This window comes from Aulonocara stuartgranti (genome assembly GCF_965226115.1).
Source record: "Aulonocara stuartgranti genome assembly, chromosome: 9".
Lineage (NCBI taxonomy): Eukaryota > Metazoa > Chordata > Actinopteri > Cichliformes > Cichlidae > Aulonocara > Aulonocara stuartgranti.
In genome coordinates, this window is record NC_138960.1 from 28307060 (window position 1) to 28324251 (window position 17192).

A 17192-nucleotide genomic window follows, 5' to 3' on the forward strand; every position below is an offset into this window, starting at 1 on the left:
TTGTATCAGTCCTGGCCTGTCTAGCATGTATGTGGAATTCGTTAATGCCCCCCTGGGGATGAATAAAGTATCTATTAATCTATCCACTTAAAATATATTTATAGAGCCATTATGTTTGTTGCCATTTCTGCTGCCCTCTTGGCCAGATCTCATTTTAAAAAATACAATTTTTTTATCTCACACCTTTTTTTGTACCTGGATAAATAAATGATGTATAAAATTCACTTTGTCAAAAACTTGATTGCTGCTTACACATTGGGATGTTTTTTTCTTTTGGGGGGGGGGGGGGGGGGGGGTTGAGTCAGCAAGTCATTTGTAACAGTTTAAATACGGGCATGTTTTTTGGCAGATGATCACCTGTCTCCTCCCGCCCCCTGGTGGAGGCTGTCCGGCGGGAGGAGAGGGCGCAGGTTCGGTTGTTATGGTGAAGCATTTCCCCAGAGGGCTGGCTGAAGCTGGAGCTGCGGCGGACAGCAGCTGATTCAGTTTCACCGCTCGCCCAGGACCTACCGCTGACAGGCAGCGCAACAGGTAAGATGTCGCCACTTTGTTTTTCTATTGTTTTACAATGAATCTGAACGTCCTGCTCGGTTCAAACGATTGTGTATAAGCTGAACTTAGTTGTCGCCGAGACGTTAACGTTAATTATCTGAGGGCAGCGGCTCCGAGTTCAGCGTCGGTGAGCAGCGAGCTAATGCGAAGCTAAGGTAACGTTAGCATAATATGACTTCACCACAGGTAGCCGCACAACAGGTACGCTTGCCAATTTTTCAACTTATAAAGTCAAGCGTGTGGGATACAACTACGTTATGAGAGCTACGAATGAAGCAAGTGGGGAAAGAGCCGCTTGCATTACCTGTCAGCAGACAATACACCTGTTGGGCTTGTCTATGACCCGCTAGGTCGGTTAGCTAATCCCGTGACAGGAGCTAAAGCTTCCGCTGCTGTTGCTGTTAAAACTTTCCATTATTGTATTAATGTTGTTTAGCGCTATAGCGATCTCATCAAACTGTGATGAAAAAGTGAAGGTGATTTGGGACTAAGTTTAACTTATTTTTTTAAAAGCTAAATATATCACAGCAGCGTGAAAGGGCGACGTGCCAACTTATACAGTTAATTACCATGACGTAAAAAAATACAACTCATTTATCTTACATGCGGCAGCTCAGAGTTCAGGGTCAAGTAGATCCAATCATTTACTGAAATGGGTTTTGTTGGATTACTTTAACATTAGTTGAATTAATCAACTATTTTGTTAATAATAATAATATAATAATAAAAATAGCAAGCTCAGTCTGGCAAATGATATTACAGGTTGATGACTGAATGAATAATAATGAAAAATTCCGATATCTTATGATAACATCTCTTTTCTCAGCTAAAAGCGAATTGTAAAGAGAATTGATTTGCTTATTGTGAAAATAGGCACACTGCACAGGGGCAGACCCACAAGTCTGAAGGGATCAAGGAAGAAAAGGATTATTATTCACAATCAAGCACGGCCCTTCAGCTATTTGACTTTAACCCTCCATCAATAACTTATTAACCTAAATAAACTCAGGCATTTGTTCTTGTCAGGCCTATGTTTAAAGTGCCTCTTCAACAACATTGACTTGGTATGTAAAGTTAAATATTTGCAGGTTTCACAATATAGACTAAAATTAGTGTGAGGGCTCCTTGATACACGATGTGACAGCCCACACAGTGCTACGTGCTTTCAGAGACTTAGGAAGAATGGATAAAAAGGCCGGACTGTGATTTTACAGCAAGAGTAGCAATCGCCACTAAACTAATAGATTAATTCTGTAAAGTAATTCTGTCGGGTTTGGGGCTCTCTCTCGTCTTACTGAGGCATTTCTTTATTATCCCATTATGGGATAATAAAGATACATCTCATTCTGTCACCTGGCTCCGTTTAAAGATTCCTGTTTTCTTTTTTGTTTCTTCGCCTCTCCTCCTCCGCTCCAGCATGACATGACCCTACTTCCTACTTACAAGCAGTCGGAGGAGTTAAAGTCAAAGCTAGTCTGGCTGTCTCCTCCCCCTCCTGTCTCCTCCTCATATTCTTCTCTATCTCCTTCACATTCTTTCCTCCACATCCTTTAACCCTCTCTTTCTCTCTCTGTCCACATCCTGTCTTCCAAAAAAGCAGCGGCTCTTTTGTGTGACGTATCTTCGCCTTCATCATTGTGTTTTTTGTTTCTCATGGTCTCTCCTAACCCTTGGCTGCTTGATAGAATTACTGAGATTTCTGAGTGATTACATGGAGCAACTCAAACCTTAACACATGACAGGGCTTATTGTAGATCCTCCTCCCTCGCTCTCATTTGTAGTGATTATAATTTTGTCCGTCCTTCAAGGGCTGCAGCTACAAACATTTCCTGTATCAGTACCCAAAGTGGAAATTATTTCAAGGTATGTGACATCTTCGTTTGTCTTGCTTTGTCCAAGCATCAGCCCAAAAATACGTTAAATTTAAAACAAGTTTTTCTTTTTTCTTTTTCTTTTTTTTTTTTTTTTTAAACGCAGAGAAGCAGTGTAGATGCTACACTTGGGTAACGCTTGGCTTTTTGATTAGAAATAATGATTCATGATTTGACAAGCCATTCCCAGCTCTATCCCTTCTAACAGTGAGTATTTGTGAGTATGTGGCACACATTTTAGGCTACTTTGGCATTGTTTCAGACTGCAGGCGGGATCATTCCCGAATCATCAAGCTACACTGACTCAGCAATGTTTGTTTCAATGAATGGGTCGGTAAGGTCCTCTGTTTCTAATCAAATAGCTCACCAGGCTGGAGGCTGTACACAGGAGCCGTCCGGTGCTGTTTTATGATGACAAACCCATGATTGAAGCACAGAGGACCAAGTGTGGCCAGATTTAAGGTTGGGTGTTTAGGCTGTATTTTCTGTTTTGATCAGTCCCACCCACCTGGTGAAGTTTGAGCCCCAGTATATGTATTCATAGTACTCTATTCATTCTAGCTGTTGAGTGAAAGGTTGTATTTGTCAGCAGCTGTAGACAGACCTTCCTGTTAGGTCACTAGGTGGAAAATTAGTCAGAAGACTACAAATGTCACATTGACGAAGGGACGTTTTCCCAAACATAATAAATGTTAGTCATATTTTTCAGCGCGTGTGTGAGTGTGCGCTGTGGTGTCTGCCGTGCTAAAATTTGTCTTTTCCTGTGTAGTTTCCTGTCTCGTCTTTGCCCAACACTGGGAATCACAAGGTTCTTCCACAGTCTTCCCACTAACAAATTCCCCATTCTTTATATAGCAGAAGCAAAACTAACAGACTCATGAGGCTGAGGTCTGTTGTGCATCAAGTGTTTGTAGTGAGTACATCGGTAAGGTAAGATCACAGCATCGCAGAGAAATTGAAGCAAATTTTTAAAGATTATTATTGATTGTTCATTTAGTGTTCAGAGTTTCATTTATAGCTTTCTCCTTATTTCTTTTTGAATAGTTAGCAAAATCCTTCCTTAAGAAAACAAAAGGACGGGGGAGGGGTTGCTCTTTGTTGAACACTTGATCCTAGTGTATACTGTTGAAAATATACAGTGCTGTGCAAAAGCTTACATTTCTTTCCTTTTTTCCCTCTACGAAAATGGGAAGTCGTTGGAGCTCTTTATTGAAATGTGCAAAACTACAAGAGATACAGTATAAAAAAACAAACAAATTTTGTGCAATTCTAACACCTTTATTCTTCAGCACAGTCTGATCTCTCTTAGACAAACTGTCCTATAATTTGTTAAGTCCTCGGTGAACAGAAGATTGGTCAACTGAAGGATCAGATGCATCTTAAAGGCCCTGTGTCAGGTCTTTGATTGCCTTTTTTTTCTTATTTCTTAAATATGTGACTTTCCAATAGTGTTCATGTGTTGTAGAGAGTCTTTAAGCCTGCCATTTCTTCTTTTATCCTCTACAAAAAAAGAGCACACATTGCTGAGATATGCACCGTTTTCAGCTAATATCTCTTTGGGAATTGCCTGTTTGGTCCAAACTACTTTTCCTGGATTCAGCTTAAAAAATTGGAACAATTTATTTGCCTTTGTAAAAGACTGCTAGTAACAATGTGCCTTAAGATACAGTTTAAAATGAAAATGTCTGTTATGTGTAGACACAACACTGGTTCCTTGAGTTAGGGTCCTTTTTCAGGCTTGAATGATTCATAGGCCAGTGTTAAGTGGCTTAACAAACAAAACATTCCTGTGAAATGAAATGTGAAAGAAAAACTTTGAAATACCTCCAGAAAGCTTGGAGAACTGCTGACCACACCCACTTGCAAGAAATTGTAAAGAAAAGAAAAATTACAAGAAAGTCTGACTCCTTGGAAGCAAAATCTAAAGAAATCAGACATGGCTCAAGACTTTTGCACAATACTGTAGCTTCAATATTTATCTTAGAAATATCCTCACATGGTGATGCCTTGTCTACAATTGACTACAACCAAACTATTAATATGTCCAGAGAGGCAACACAGTATTGGGCCACTGACTGTTTATCTTGTAGTTTTTTTTCTCTAGTTCACTTCTGAGCTGCTGGTCTGTCTGAGTAAGATAGCATTTTCATGTTGTGAGGATACTGAAGACGTGTTTTCTCTTTTTCACAGCAACATGACTTGTAGTTTGTTTGGCTAAAACTGAACTATCGGAGTAATACTCTAAAGGGATAAACTTCCCTACTTTTAGGGACTGGGACTTTTAAAGCAAAGACTGGACTGAAAGGTCATGGTTAAAGTGGAGTCAAAACAAAACTGGACAGTATATGATTTAAAGAGACAAGATCCAGAGTGGAAGTGGCTGATTTTGACACATACTGTTTTTTGCGTCAGTGTGTAGCCACAAGTTAGCGGTGTTCACACTCACAGCAAATACTTTTGTGTACATTGTGATTGAATCAGGTGCTCGCATTGTTTCGTTGATGATGGGCTAACACAGAATTACTTGCGACGTTGAACTTAATTTCTCCTTCAGCCCAATTTTTACCCCTTAACTGTAAAAGACTAATGGGGTATTGTAGTCACCTTGGCAGGCAGTGTGGCTGCCCGTGTTTTTGCATGTGCTAACTCGAGAAGAAGGCAATGTGGGATTTTTTTTATTTTTTTTTTTAAATCTACCAAAAGTGCGTTTATAAAAAATCTTGATCAGTTCAAATCTCATTGACCTCAATGTCAAGGCCCCAGAGTTCAGGTTTTCTGAAAATCTGGTGAATGAGGGGTAGCACTGGTAGCTGTGAGAATCCACAGTGTCCTGAGCAGAGTGCAGTTGTCACATAACATTATTTACACTCTCCAAGATCAGCTTGCGTAGTGAAAAACATTTACAAGGATGTTGTGTCTTCCAGAATTGGTCCTTGGCAAGAGAAATTGTCACTGTGTTTCCTGCTGAAAGGATTTAGGAAGTGTTATCATTGCTACACTACTTGGTTTTGAAATGGATACATTTATTATTAATGGTTTCAGGATTAGTTTCTTAGGGAAAAAGATGTGATGGAGGTCAAAAAACCCATTAGGCTTGGGACATTATGTAAACCTGGAACTCTGGCGCTGTTGGTTAAACAAACAAATAAATGCGCTTCATTAGACCTTAGTATGAGAGGATGTCTTACATGTTTGCTAAACTTAACACTCCACGGCATAACATCAGAATATATTGCTCTGATGCCAGAGTTTGTGTTTATGTGTGTGATCGTACATTTTAATTAGAAATAAATTTCTGACATTATCTATGTTAAGTTTCACAGGCGAGAAAGTTAGCCTGTGTGCAATGTATCATGCCTCCCATCGCTACTCGTGTGTAATTTTGCTGTGTGTTCAAGTCCCATAGTGTACAAAAGATGCATGCACGAGCGTTCACATGGACACAGTTTGTTACTTCTTCCCAAGGTAGTCTAATCACTTTACCTATGTTCTACCTACCTCTCCAAGTCTGCCTGTCTGACTTGCCAACATGGATATCTCTTCTTTCTCTCTTTGACTCCTTTTGTCTCTCTGTTATTTTCAGTTCCGGTTAATAGCATGAGTTACTAAACTGTGGCTCCATATTGGCATGGTTTACTGATTTTCCTAACAGGTGAAAGATCCCTAGTTTGATCCTGGGAGGAGAAATAAATCCCTTCAGTGTTACATCAGAGAGGAAATCTGAAGAAAAACAACAATCTGCCAAGTCAAACATGTGGAGCTATCTGCTGTAATGAAAAAAGAGGGAAGCTAAAAGTAGCTTTTAGTGACCTATTGCTAATCTCCAACATTTTCTTTAGACTGTAATTTGAAAAGGATTCAGGAAGTATTAAGTTTGGTATTAATAGTATAGTTGGGTAACTTTAACAGTGTTCTTGCATTTTCCTCAGTGCATTATCTGCCATTGTGAATCAGTCAACACACCACATATATGACAGTTTTTGGAGGGATGGGTTGTTTTAAGTGACATGTGTTTTTGATGACTGGATTTTATGCGTAAGATATATATGGATTAACCACGCTATGGCTGCATCCATAGGTTCATGGATATTTCTTAAAATTGATTTTTCTGAGTTTGTTTTGAAATTGCATAAAGCATTCTCAGGTGTTGTCAAGAGCACGCTAAGGCAAGAGGTGGTGATATCATCCTGAGAACTATTCAATGCCCACTACAGAGGACATATTGAATAGACTATTGTTCTAATGACCCATTGAGGTTTTGCCGACATGTGACCACTATTAGCATGATGTCAATTTGTCTGCCATTCTGGATGTTTGACATTCATGGTGACCATGTAGGTTTAAGTGAATAAGTACGTAAATTACACACAGACATGGAGACCTGTCTGCAGCAATCTGGCAACCTCCTGTTGCGAGGGAAAAGTATGTATTCCTCAACCAGTTGGCAAAAACCTGTTTGTGATTTGGCTGTTATTATATTGCTGTGGTCGTAGAATAAATCTAAGTGATGCACTTGTCTAGAAACATTTTTCAGATATTCTCCGAGCTCTAGAACAAACAGAGAAAAGTCTGATTCAAACTGTAAATGGACACAGTTGGCTCAACCTTTACTTTGAAGATGAAGCATCAGCATTTTCTTTTCTTTCTTTTTTTTTTTTTCATTTTTCAAGTTTTGCTTCCACTGGGTTGCCAAGTATTTGCACACAAAACATGAAAAATTGCAGGCAACTGTAACCAAATCAAACACTAGGAGGTTTTTGATGCAGCACCTTCTTTGCAGCGATAACTATATGGTGGAAAACTTGTTAGCAATGTGGTCATGAGTATAAGAAACCACAATAATATAAGAAACTGCAATAATGCTGTCATCCCAGAGTGATACACCATGTAAGATACACACCACAACAGTGGCAGGCCAGCACAGTTCCAGCAGGTCAGGTGAGCCCATATTTTCATGGTGAGGGTTGAAACACAGTAAACCGGTTTTATAGTCACAGGGACAAATGGGGCACACTTTTATTGTCTGCTTAGTCAGTAGGATAACGTTATTCAGAAAGAGCGGTGAGGGCAGCCTTGATTCTCACATTGATCACTTTAGAAATGCAAATCATCAAATTCCATCTCTTTAATGTGCGCTGTTGTGAATCGCATATAAAAAAAAAAAAAAAAAGTTTATCACTCTTTGTTTGTGTAAACTCAGCAAACATGAAATGTTAGTGAAGTAAGAATCAAAGCATCTTTTTTTCAGAAGAAATGAACTTCTGATGTGCACAAATCAAGTAGTGGCTGATTTTTGTGAAAGATGTGGACTAAAGGATGTATTTTAATATACAGGTGATATATTATGGCTTTGTTGTTTATGTCTGAGTGTCAACATTTAACATAGGCTTTGAGTATGAAAAGATATCTTTAAAATTCACAGCACAGGATAAAATGTCAAAAACACTAGGTTTGGGAGTCTGACAAAAAAAACAAACAACATATTTAAGATTTTTTTTCCCACTGATCTCTCCGATTGTGTCTGGAATTATCCCACTAATACATCAGTAAAGTTCTTGAAGGGATTTTTCCAGATTTCTCTAATCCTTTTCCCCTTTAAAGCCCCTTAAAATGCCACAAAACTTATTCCCCTTTTCATTAGTTAAGTGCAGTATAACCAAGGCCACTAACTCTAATTGGACTATTCTTTAATAGTCTGTATACTTACTGTTTACTCTTGACTTTTACAGTGCTGATTTTTGGATACTGTGGCTTTCTTCTCTGAGGGAGAAAGTTTAAAAAGCTATATTGTACAATTGTCGGTACATTCTAATTGAAACTAACCTTCATTACACATATCTCTGTCCTGTGCATTCCAAGTCCTTATTAATCTGTGTATTTAAAAGACAGATCTGCGTAGTAGCCTTCAATCCATGGAGAGAGTCAGAGTGTGACCTTCAACTAAGGAAATCCTTACATTGTAGCTTGTGACAAAGGGTGAAGGGTTAGGTATCCTGAAAATAGTAGGTATACACAGAATATTAATAGTTCTTGCCTGTCCCCAAGGCAAGAACTATTAGTCTTTCAAATGGCAGGGCAAAACCCTATTTAAAAAGCACAATTATAGTTCTTTGTATGTTATATCATATTGCACACAAGGCTTTAAGATATAGGCATCTGCACTTAGTTTGTAACAAAGGACTATTTGTGTTTAATACAACTAAGAATCCAACAGTGTTTTTAATAATGAGGTGAAAGTCCAAGAGGACCACTGTAATTGTTATGTCTAATGATTCTACACTTGATTGCCCTCTAATCTTGCTGATTTATGGACCGGTGTGTTCTCCCAGCTTTTTTTTTTTTTTTTTTTTTTTGTCATGTCATTGGTACAATGTTGCAGTAGCTGTGTCCTGGGACTACAGTCTTATCAGTCACTCTCTCTATCTCACTGAGTGCCTCTAGTTGACCTTCCTCTCAGCGCTCACTGGCCCAGGCCTAAATAATAAATGAACAGCCTGGAAAGAGCCGAGTGTGTGAGCCGCGTATCTCTACTTGGAAGTGAACGAAAGCCAATGAGAGGGATCTCACTGACCAGGGTTGTCAGGGGTGGGAACTTGCACCATAACAGGTCACATACTTGTTACTTAACTGCATTGCCACAACATCCATCACTCACTCTCACCGTGTGAATACCCTGTAACACATGTAATGTGTGTGCTGGGCTGCAGGGTGTGTCAGTCATTAATGAAAAGCATCCCACCCTCTCAAGTTTCCTTCAGGAGAGGAGTGGGAGAGGAGGGAGTAGGGGAGAGGAGCTCAGGGGTTAAAGATAACAGGATTAAGAGAGCAGTATGTTGTCATTATACTGTAACATAGCCCTGACATTTTGTCTCACTGCAGTTTTTCCTTCTCTCTCCCTGACCCACAGGCTGAAGACAATGTTATTCAAGTTGGTGAAGACTTTATACCTAGATCACATCTTTTGAAGACTTACCAAAAAGTGCACCAACACTATCAACAGGAAGTTGTGAAATGTTGTTATTTGACCACCCAGAAATATTTTAATTCTGTCAAATATTGTTTATTGTCAGTAACTGAAGTAGGACTCCTTTTTTTATTCTCATTGGATGTTTGGTTCTTTCCACCTTGTGGATTTGTTTTTCACTGCTGCCTATGGATTCTCACAAATCCACACCTCCTTTGGACCATATACTGAAGCATGATTGCTATCTGTTTGGATTAGAAGCTAAGATAGACTGACCTTTTATAGTTGTGTTTTGTTTTCTCTGTTTGCCAAGTGGATGATTCGCCAAGTTACCCAAAGTAGAAATGGATTGGAGGACTGACAGCTGGTTGAAACCTACCCTTTGGATTATTATGTTTTGGACACCTTCCTGCTGCTATTTTACTTTAGCACGATAAGAGTTTTTTAAAGATGGGAAAGAGACAGAAATATCTGTCACCTGATTGCACAACTTAGTTTCTTTCCCATCATATTTTTGAAATTTTTGCTGTTTTTTTGTGGTTCAAGTTACTTTTAAAGATGAACTGCAGTATCTTTTTGTGTTCTCCCACCCTGATGTAGGCCTCTTTGGCTTCCCTATAAAAAGGACAGGAGGCATATGATAAATTAAGAAGGCTGAAACCCCCTAAAGGATATCCTCACATAAGTGAAAGAAACAGTACTATAGTAGCTGAGCCGCTGTGGCGGTGCGGTATCATGGCAGCAGATCACGGCGAGCTGCTTGCTGAAATGGCAACCATGGGGCGTCTGAGTGCCACAGAACGGCTCAAGCATGCCAAGAAGCGCCGCGCTCAGCAGCTGAAGGCTTGGGCACAGATGGAAAAGGATGCAGTACGAGGGTCGAGGGCCAAAGCAGATAAGAAGAAGCCACGCACCACCAAAGTGACATTCCCCAGTGCTGTCACCCTGCTTGATGCTGCTTCCCGCAACGACCTGGATGAAGGTGGGTATACACACTGCACAAAAAGTTCATAATCAGAAAACAACAATTTTTTTTCAAATGCTTCAGCTTAAACTCAGTGATTTTAGAGCATCAAAGTGCAAATATATACTAATCCAGGGTATTGACACCTGTAGAAGACTGATCCAGATCTCAGAAACGTGTGAAGGAAGACCCCAGAAGTATTGGTGTGCCATGAATTGACTGTAATGCCGAGGCTTCTTTGTCCTGTAGCTGTTGGCATTTGCTGAAAGAAGCTCTTGCACTGTAAAAACCAATGACTTACAGGAACTGAAAAAATTGTACTGAATATATTAGAGATTAAAAATAGTATTAAGAGCTTTATTATAAGTTGTTGGATCTGAGCTAGTTGGTAAGGTGGTAAATCCTTTTACATTTTACATAGAACAATCTTTACAAGATGGTATATGTTCAGGGCAGGTAAATGGCAAGGTTGTTTTTGTTTGTTTGTATTTTTTATGGAAAAGACTCTGCCCTGATGGTCATGCATAATCTGTATATACATGATTGTAAATTTCTTTTTTTTTTTTCTTTTGTGCTAGTGAGGGAGATGCTTAACAGCGGAATCAACCCCGATCTGGTCAATGAGGATGGACTGACTGCTCTGCATCAGGTACACATGCATTTAGCTCCAGGAGCCGCCACCAGTCAACCACTGTTCACTGTTAACACTGCCAGTTGTACAAACTCAGATGCCTCCTCTCACTTACCTAGTTCTGCCTTTGCACTAATCAAATGCTAAATTGTCATCAACATTACTGAGTTAAACACAAAGCAGTTCTGCTTACGCGGCATGATTTTGTTACGGCCGGTAAAACCACATGTTGCACATATACCACTGTCAACATTTAGGCCAGTTCTGTTCTGTTTATGTTTGTTTGTGTGTGGTCACAGTTTTGAGCTCACCAAGTGCTAGTTGTGTTTATTATGTCTTAACGTTTTCTTGGTTACTTTACATAAAGAAAGTAGTTATTACCCTGATTATAGATGGAAAAGGTGAAAAAGGGTTGTTTTTTTTTTTCTTGCATTCCTATTTCTGGGCAACCTCAGTCACACTTAACCACCACAATATTGCTGTGTTTTGTTAGTTGACACCTTAAGACACATTAAATCCTTGCGATTTTCTCACCCCTTTTTAATTTCTCCTTATGTTTACACATACACGCACTACTACACACTCCTGAGAGGACTGTTTGTTAGCACAGAGAACTCTTTACAAGAGCGGTTTGCTTTGCCGTTTCCCTTGGAAAATGTAGTGTTTACACAGAGGGCTGAGTACATGTAAATTCTTTTCTTTATCCAGTGCTTTAGTTGACATTAATACTAATGTTTAGATTTTTCTATCTCTGTTTGTACTCGTTTTCTAACATCATATTTTTTCCCTCAAGTTTATTCCATCCGTTTTTAATAAACGGTCGACAATTTTCAGAGGCTTCAAGTTAATTAGAAAATTGACTGACAGGCAGTTTCCATGACATATTAAGCAGAAGAATAGTTCCATTTGGGATTTTCTCACTGGAACTCCTAAAATGATGTTCAAAGAGATGTTGTTGTAAGTGAGGGAGACCATCATTAGGCTGAAAATCCGCACAAACCTACCATAAGTAGAGGAAAAACTTGAGGAGGGTCCAAATCAGGAATCTTGTTAATTCTTAAAAAGAAGGAATGCTCTGGTCATGTCAGCAAAATCAAAAGTCCTTAAAGACCCCAGAAAACAGCTAAGGTGCATTATGACATAATTATTTCTGTGATTGAGAAAAACAATTTCACAACATCTGACTAAGTCAAGAACACACTCAATCGCTCTCAAGGTCTGCAAGTAAGAGACGCCTTTATAAATGTAAATACAGAGGCTTTACCAAAAGGAACAAACCACTGGTTACACTCAAGAACAAGATAATCAGATTAGACTTTGACAGAAAACCTCTAAAAGAGCCTGCACAGTTCTGGAAACAAAAGCTTTGTACAGATGAAACCATTATGAATTTATGCCAGAGTGATGGGAACAGAAAAGTGTGGTAAATGAGAGAAACAACAAGATGAACCAAAGCATACCACACTATCTATCAAACTTGGTAGGAGCAGTGTCATGGTATGGGCATGTATGGGTGCCACAGGCCACTAGTGTTTATTGATGATGCGATTGGTGATAGGATGGCAGGATGAACTGTGAAGTGTACAGGGCTATACTTTCTGCTCACATTCAGTGAAATGCTGCAAACTGATCAGAAACACAGTGTTAATGGATAATGGGTCAAAGGAAACTGCAAAAGCATCCAAAGAGTTTCTCAAGGCAAAGACATGAGACATTCTTCAATCGCCATGTCAGTCAGCTAATCTCAAACCGAGCATGTTTTCAGTTATTAAATACTAAACTGAAGGCACAGAGTCTCAGAAACAAGCAGCGACTGAAGCATCTCAGCGGAAGAACAGAATTTGGTGATGTCCTTGGGGTCTAGACTTTAGGGAGTCAGTGACTGCAAACGGTTTATACCAAAGTGTTGAAAACAATCCTTACATTTAAAACATTTACGTTGGTTTGTCCAATTACCTTTTGAGATTTACAAACATGGAATATATAAAATAGCTGTATTTCCTAAATGGTTATTACAGTACTTTGATTACATCCAGTGGATTCAAATGGAAATTTTGCACTTCAATTACATCATGTTTAAAGTTGCACACTATGGGCTCAAAATGTGGTCATAAATATTTTGTACTTGTAAATCGGTTTTGTACTTGTAAAAAAGATTTGTGTGTGTGTGTGTGTGTGTGTGTGTGTGTGTGTGTGTGTGTGTGTGTGTGTGTTAAAAAAAAAGTTGTGTGTGGACTTAGCCCAAAGAAAACCCTGCAAGTTACAAATACGAATTTTGACCCTATTTTTCTTCCTTTAAGCTGATTGGTGAATGTCATGTCAATCACAAATTAAACAATCCAATCAGAGAACAGATGGGTTTGGCTGTTGGAGGGGCACTTTTTTGAACTGCAGGTCCTTGAAGGGTATTCTCTATATAAATATCCAATAGCAGTTAGGTCCCCTTACTTTCAGCAGCTGTTGAAAGGATAAAGTTGTGGTATATCAGTGGTTAGAAATACCATTATTACTTTAGGATTAGTTTAATACAACATCAGGGCTGACCCGGGACCATTGCTGTGAGTCACAGCGCGCAGCATAAAAGTCCCTTCACATCGGACGCAGGATGTGCTGCTAATGCTAATTGCTAACTAAAAGCAAAGGATCCAGAATTTGTTGCTGGCTGCTGGGCTCTGTGGGTTTTTGCAGCAGCTCTACCTGTACTAGATGCACCTGCTCCTTGTTGTTTTTATCGCTGACTTTATGTGAACTACAAGAGTTTCTGGTTTTTTTGCTAGTTCTTCAAATGTTCAATAAAAACATGTATGCTAATTCATAACGAAGAAAGCTTTGTGATGAAGACTGTCATTTCCAAAACACTGCCCCCCACGTCCGCAGTGCTGTTGAAAAGGCTGTGGAAGTCCCTGTATTAAACACGTAGTCCTGTGACACAAAAATCACCAAACTCGGACGACCACAGACTGTTTTCCTTCGTGGTGATGAAGGAAAACACTGGGTTGGCACGTAAAAGGGCATTTATTCCCTTCAAAGACCTGCAGTTCAAAAAAAGCGCCCCTCCGACATCCAAACCCATCTGTTCTCTGATTGGATTGTTACATTTGTGATTGACATGACATTCACCAATCAGATGAAAGGAAGAAAAATAGGGTCAAAATTCGTAGTTGTAACTTGCAGGGGTTTTTTGGCTAAGTCCACACACAAATCTTTTTTTACGCACACACAAATCTTTTTTTACAAGTACAAAACTGATTTACAAGTACAAAATATTTATGACCACATTTTGAGCCCATAGCACACAGGCAAAAGCACAGTATTAAAAAAGAATCTGTCATTGTCCAAAAACTTATGGGCCCAATTGTATCTGTTGTCTGTTCTCAGTGCTGCATTGATGATTTTGTGGAGATAGTGCAGTGTCTGCTAGACGCTGGTGCCAATGTGAATGCTTGTGACAGTGAGTTGTGGACCCCTCTGCACGCTGCTGCCACCTGTGGACACACTGGTCTGGTGCAGCTCCTGATTCAGGGGTGAGTGCTGCCTCACATCATAACTTTTCTGTTTCTCTCACAAAATGTTTAAATTTCTAAGCTAATATGTTTTGTTTATAATGTGCTTTTTTTCGTTTCAACCTCAGTGGATGTTATTTGCTAAGCCACAATTGAGACTTAGAGCCTTCTTGGGAAGAGAAAGCAATTTCTGAACCCAATGCAAATGAAAACACTTAGAGTGACACACCCTAATATGCAAAGCTGCTAACTCAGGTCTTTTTGAATATGGATATGTGTGCTTTCAGTGGGGCCGATCTGCTGGCTGTCAATGCGGATGGCAACATGCCTTATGACATCTGTGAGGACGAGGCTACCCTTGAGCTGCTGGAGATGGTTATGGCTGAACAGGGTCAGTGAGAAGTTTGTGCACAGATTCACCTTCCTGCCTTTGACAGGTTGGGGGAAAAAGAGGCATGATCAAGCTTAACTTACCTGTCATGTATCACATTTGAAATCAGACGGCCAACATTTATGTGCAGTTCCAAAGTAGGAAGAAAATAAGTCCAAGTGATCTTTTCAATCCTGTCCCTGTGTGTGTTGTTTTGTGAAGGGATAACTCAGGACCGTATAGATGAATGCAGAGGGGCTAAAGAGGCGGCTATGCTGGCTGACATTCGGGCTCTGGCTCAGAGCGGAGCAGATTTAAACGCACAAGATGATAATGGAGCAACTCTGGTGAGACACAAGGACGCATGCACATGAACTGTGTTGTGCACTTAAGATTTGTCAGCTCAGAGTTCAAATCTATATCCAATGCTGTAAAGCTAGATATTTTAAAAACATCTGAATATAAATGCAATAATTCCCTGACTGTTAACAGGTTGCACAGGTTTCCTGCATTCTTTGTAATGTTTTACCAACCATTTCTGTAACATTCAGCCAATGTAATAATAATATAAAGGTTCAGAGAATTGGGAAAATTTTTTGTTAATTTTATTTTCTTGTGAAATATTGTTCTTTACTGACGTGCAGTTCATTTTCTTTATTCCTTTAGCTCCATATCGTATCTGCTAACGGCTATATGTCTGTGGCTGAGCTGTTACTAGAGAACAAGGCTCAGGTGGATGTGAAGGACTCTGATGGGTGGACTCCACTGCATGCTGCCTCCTGCTGGGGACAGGTTCATACTGCTGTCATGCCTAAAGCAACTAGTTTTCTGAAATGACTCATTCATAGTGTTTTTTTGTTGTTGTTTTTTTTGTTCCATAGATGCAGATGGTGGAACTGCTGGTGGCACACGGAGCCAATCTAAATGCAAAGTCCGTCTTAGAGGAGACACCACTAGGTGAAACTAGAGTATTGTTGTTGCTGCTGTTTCTGCCTTTTTTATCAAGCTTATTCATGAGAGACACTTTTGCCTTTCAGATTTATGTGTTGATGAGGAAGTCAGAGCCAAACTGATGGACTTGAAGCACAAACATGATGCCATCATGAAGAGCCAGGACAGGCAGAAAGGCACACTGCAAAGACGAGCATCTAGCACAGGAAGCAGAGGGTGAGCGTGGAGCTCAGTGGAACCAGAGGGGGAAAAGCATACACCGAAGTTGAAATGGATCATTGTTTTACTGCTTCCCCTCCTGTCTCTCATTTCTATGTGCAGTAAAGTGGTGCGTCGCGTCAGCGTGAACGAGCGCTCCAGTCTCTACCGCCGGGAGCACCACAAAGAGGCCATGGTGTGGCAGGAGCGCGGTCGACAGCCCGAGCCGCAGGATGACGATGAGGACAGACAGACCGACAATGAGTTGCACCAGCATGCCACCATGGTGATGGAGGTTTTGTTTGGAAAATGTTTCTCATTACTGTTTTTGTGACCATTACAAACAGTGTAAATGGTTTTTTTGTTTGTCTCCCCCCCCCCTCGTGTTTTAGGTTGCTACTCGAGGTGCAGCAACATCACATTTGGAAGAACTGGAGGCTGCAGACAGGAAAATTATGCCCAGCCTAGGGAATGGAGAGACCTCTGTTTCTCTGGCATCTTCTGTACCTGGAGAGCAGTGGAGTGGGGGAGGAATCATGGAGCGTAGCGCCTCCTACCAGCTCGGCTCTGCGTCTGGAGTGGGGTCTGCAGAGGGCGAGGGGGCAGACAATATGACTCGGGAGAAATCACACCACACCTTGGCTGACCTGAAACGCCAGCGGGCAGCTGCTAAGCTCAATAAATACCAAGCACCTGCACCACCGCTGCCCTCGCCCGTTGAGGAGGAGCCCTCCGTTGCAGCAGCTGAGGTGACAGCCATTCAGGCTCAGCCAGATCCTGAAATGACGCCTGCCGCCGAGGCAGTCTCCCCCAGTCAGGTGTACTTCACCCCAGCCAGTGGAGATCCTCCACTTCTGAAACTCCGAGCCCCTGAGGAAGAGCAGTCCGACAATAAGGAGCCTTGCTGTGGACTCATGTAGAAAGAATCATGCAATCAGACAAATATGCTGCCTATAAAATTCAAAAGCTGGTGGCAAAAAGTGGCAAAAAACCCTGTTAAAACAGACATGCTTTAAGTGAATCACTGGAGACTCTTTAGGTTAAGGCTACATGCCAATGATGGATCAATCTGCTTTGCATTTCCAAGTGAACTAAAGTGCAATCTGTGATTATTCCTCCTTTGATTAGCTTTCTCATTTCTGTTGCACATTTCACACCTTTAGCAGGTCCTAGCTTTCCCTCCTGCTT

At 40.5% G+C, this 17192-nt stretch overlaps 2 protein-coding genes across 3 annotated transcripts in view; both read left to right on the forward strand.

Annotated features, from left to right (window-relative positions):
* The window catches only part of oplah (5-oxoprolinase, ATP-hydrolysing), a 35621-nt gene extending 25516 nt beyond the window's left edge, over window positions 1–10105 (forward strand). For both annotated transcript variants that reach the window (XM_082546500.1, XM_082546499.1), the window contains 2 exons: window positions 350–531; window positions 9331–10105. The gene's annotated coding sequence lies outside the window, so the exon portion shown is untranslated. The remainder of the gene's footprint in view (window positions 1–349; window positions 532–9330) is intronic.
* Window positions 10106–10122: 17 nt separating this feature from the next.
* Window positions 10123–16924, forward strand: ppp1r16a (protein phosphatase 1, regulatory subunit 16A; the record flags this gene model as incomplete). The annotated part of the gene is made up of 10 exons (XM_082547154.1): window positions 10123–10369; window positions 10930–11000; window positions 14361–14506; window positions 14773–14876; window positions 15078–15202; window positions 15522–15647; window positions 15737–15812; window positions 15893–16022; window positions 16128–16290; window positions 16397–16924. 10 exons carry the CDS (start codon window positions 10123–10125, stop codon window positions 16922–16924), a joined length of 1716 nt encoding a protein of 571 aa, XP_082403280.1.
* Window positions 16925–17192: the final 268 nt, after the last annotated feature.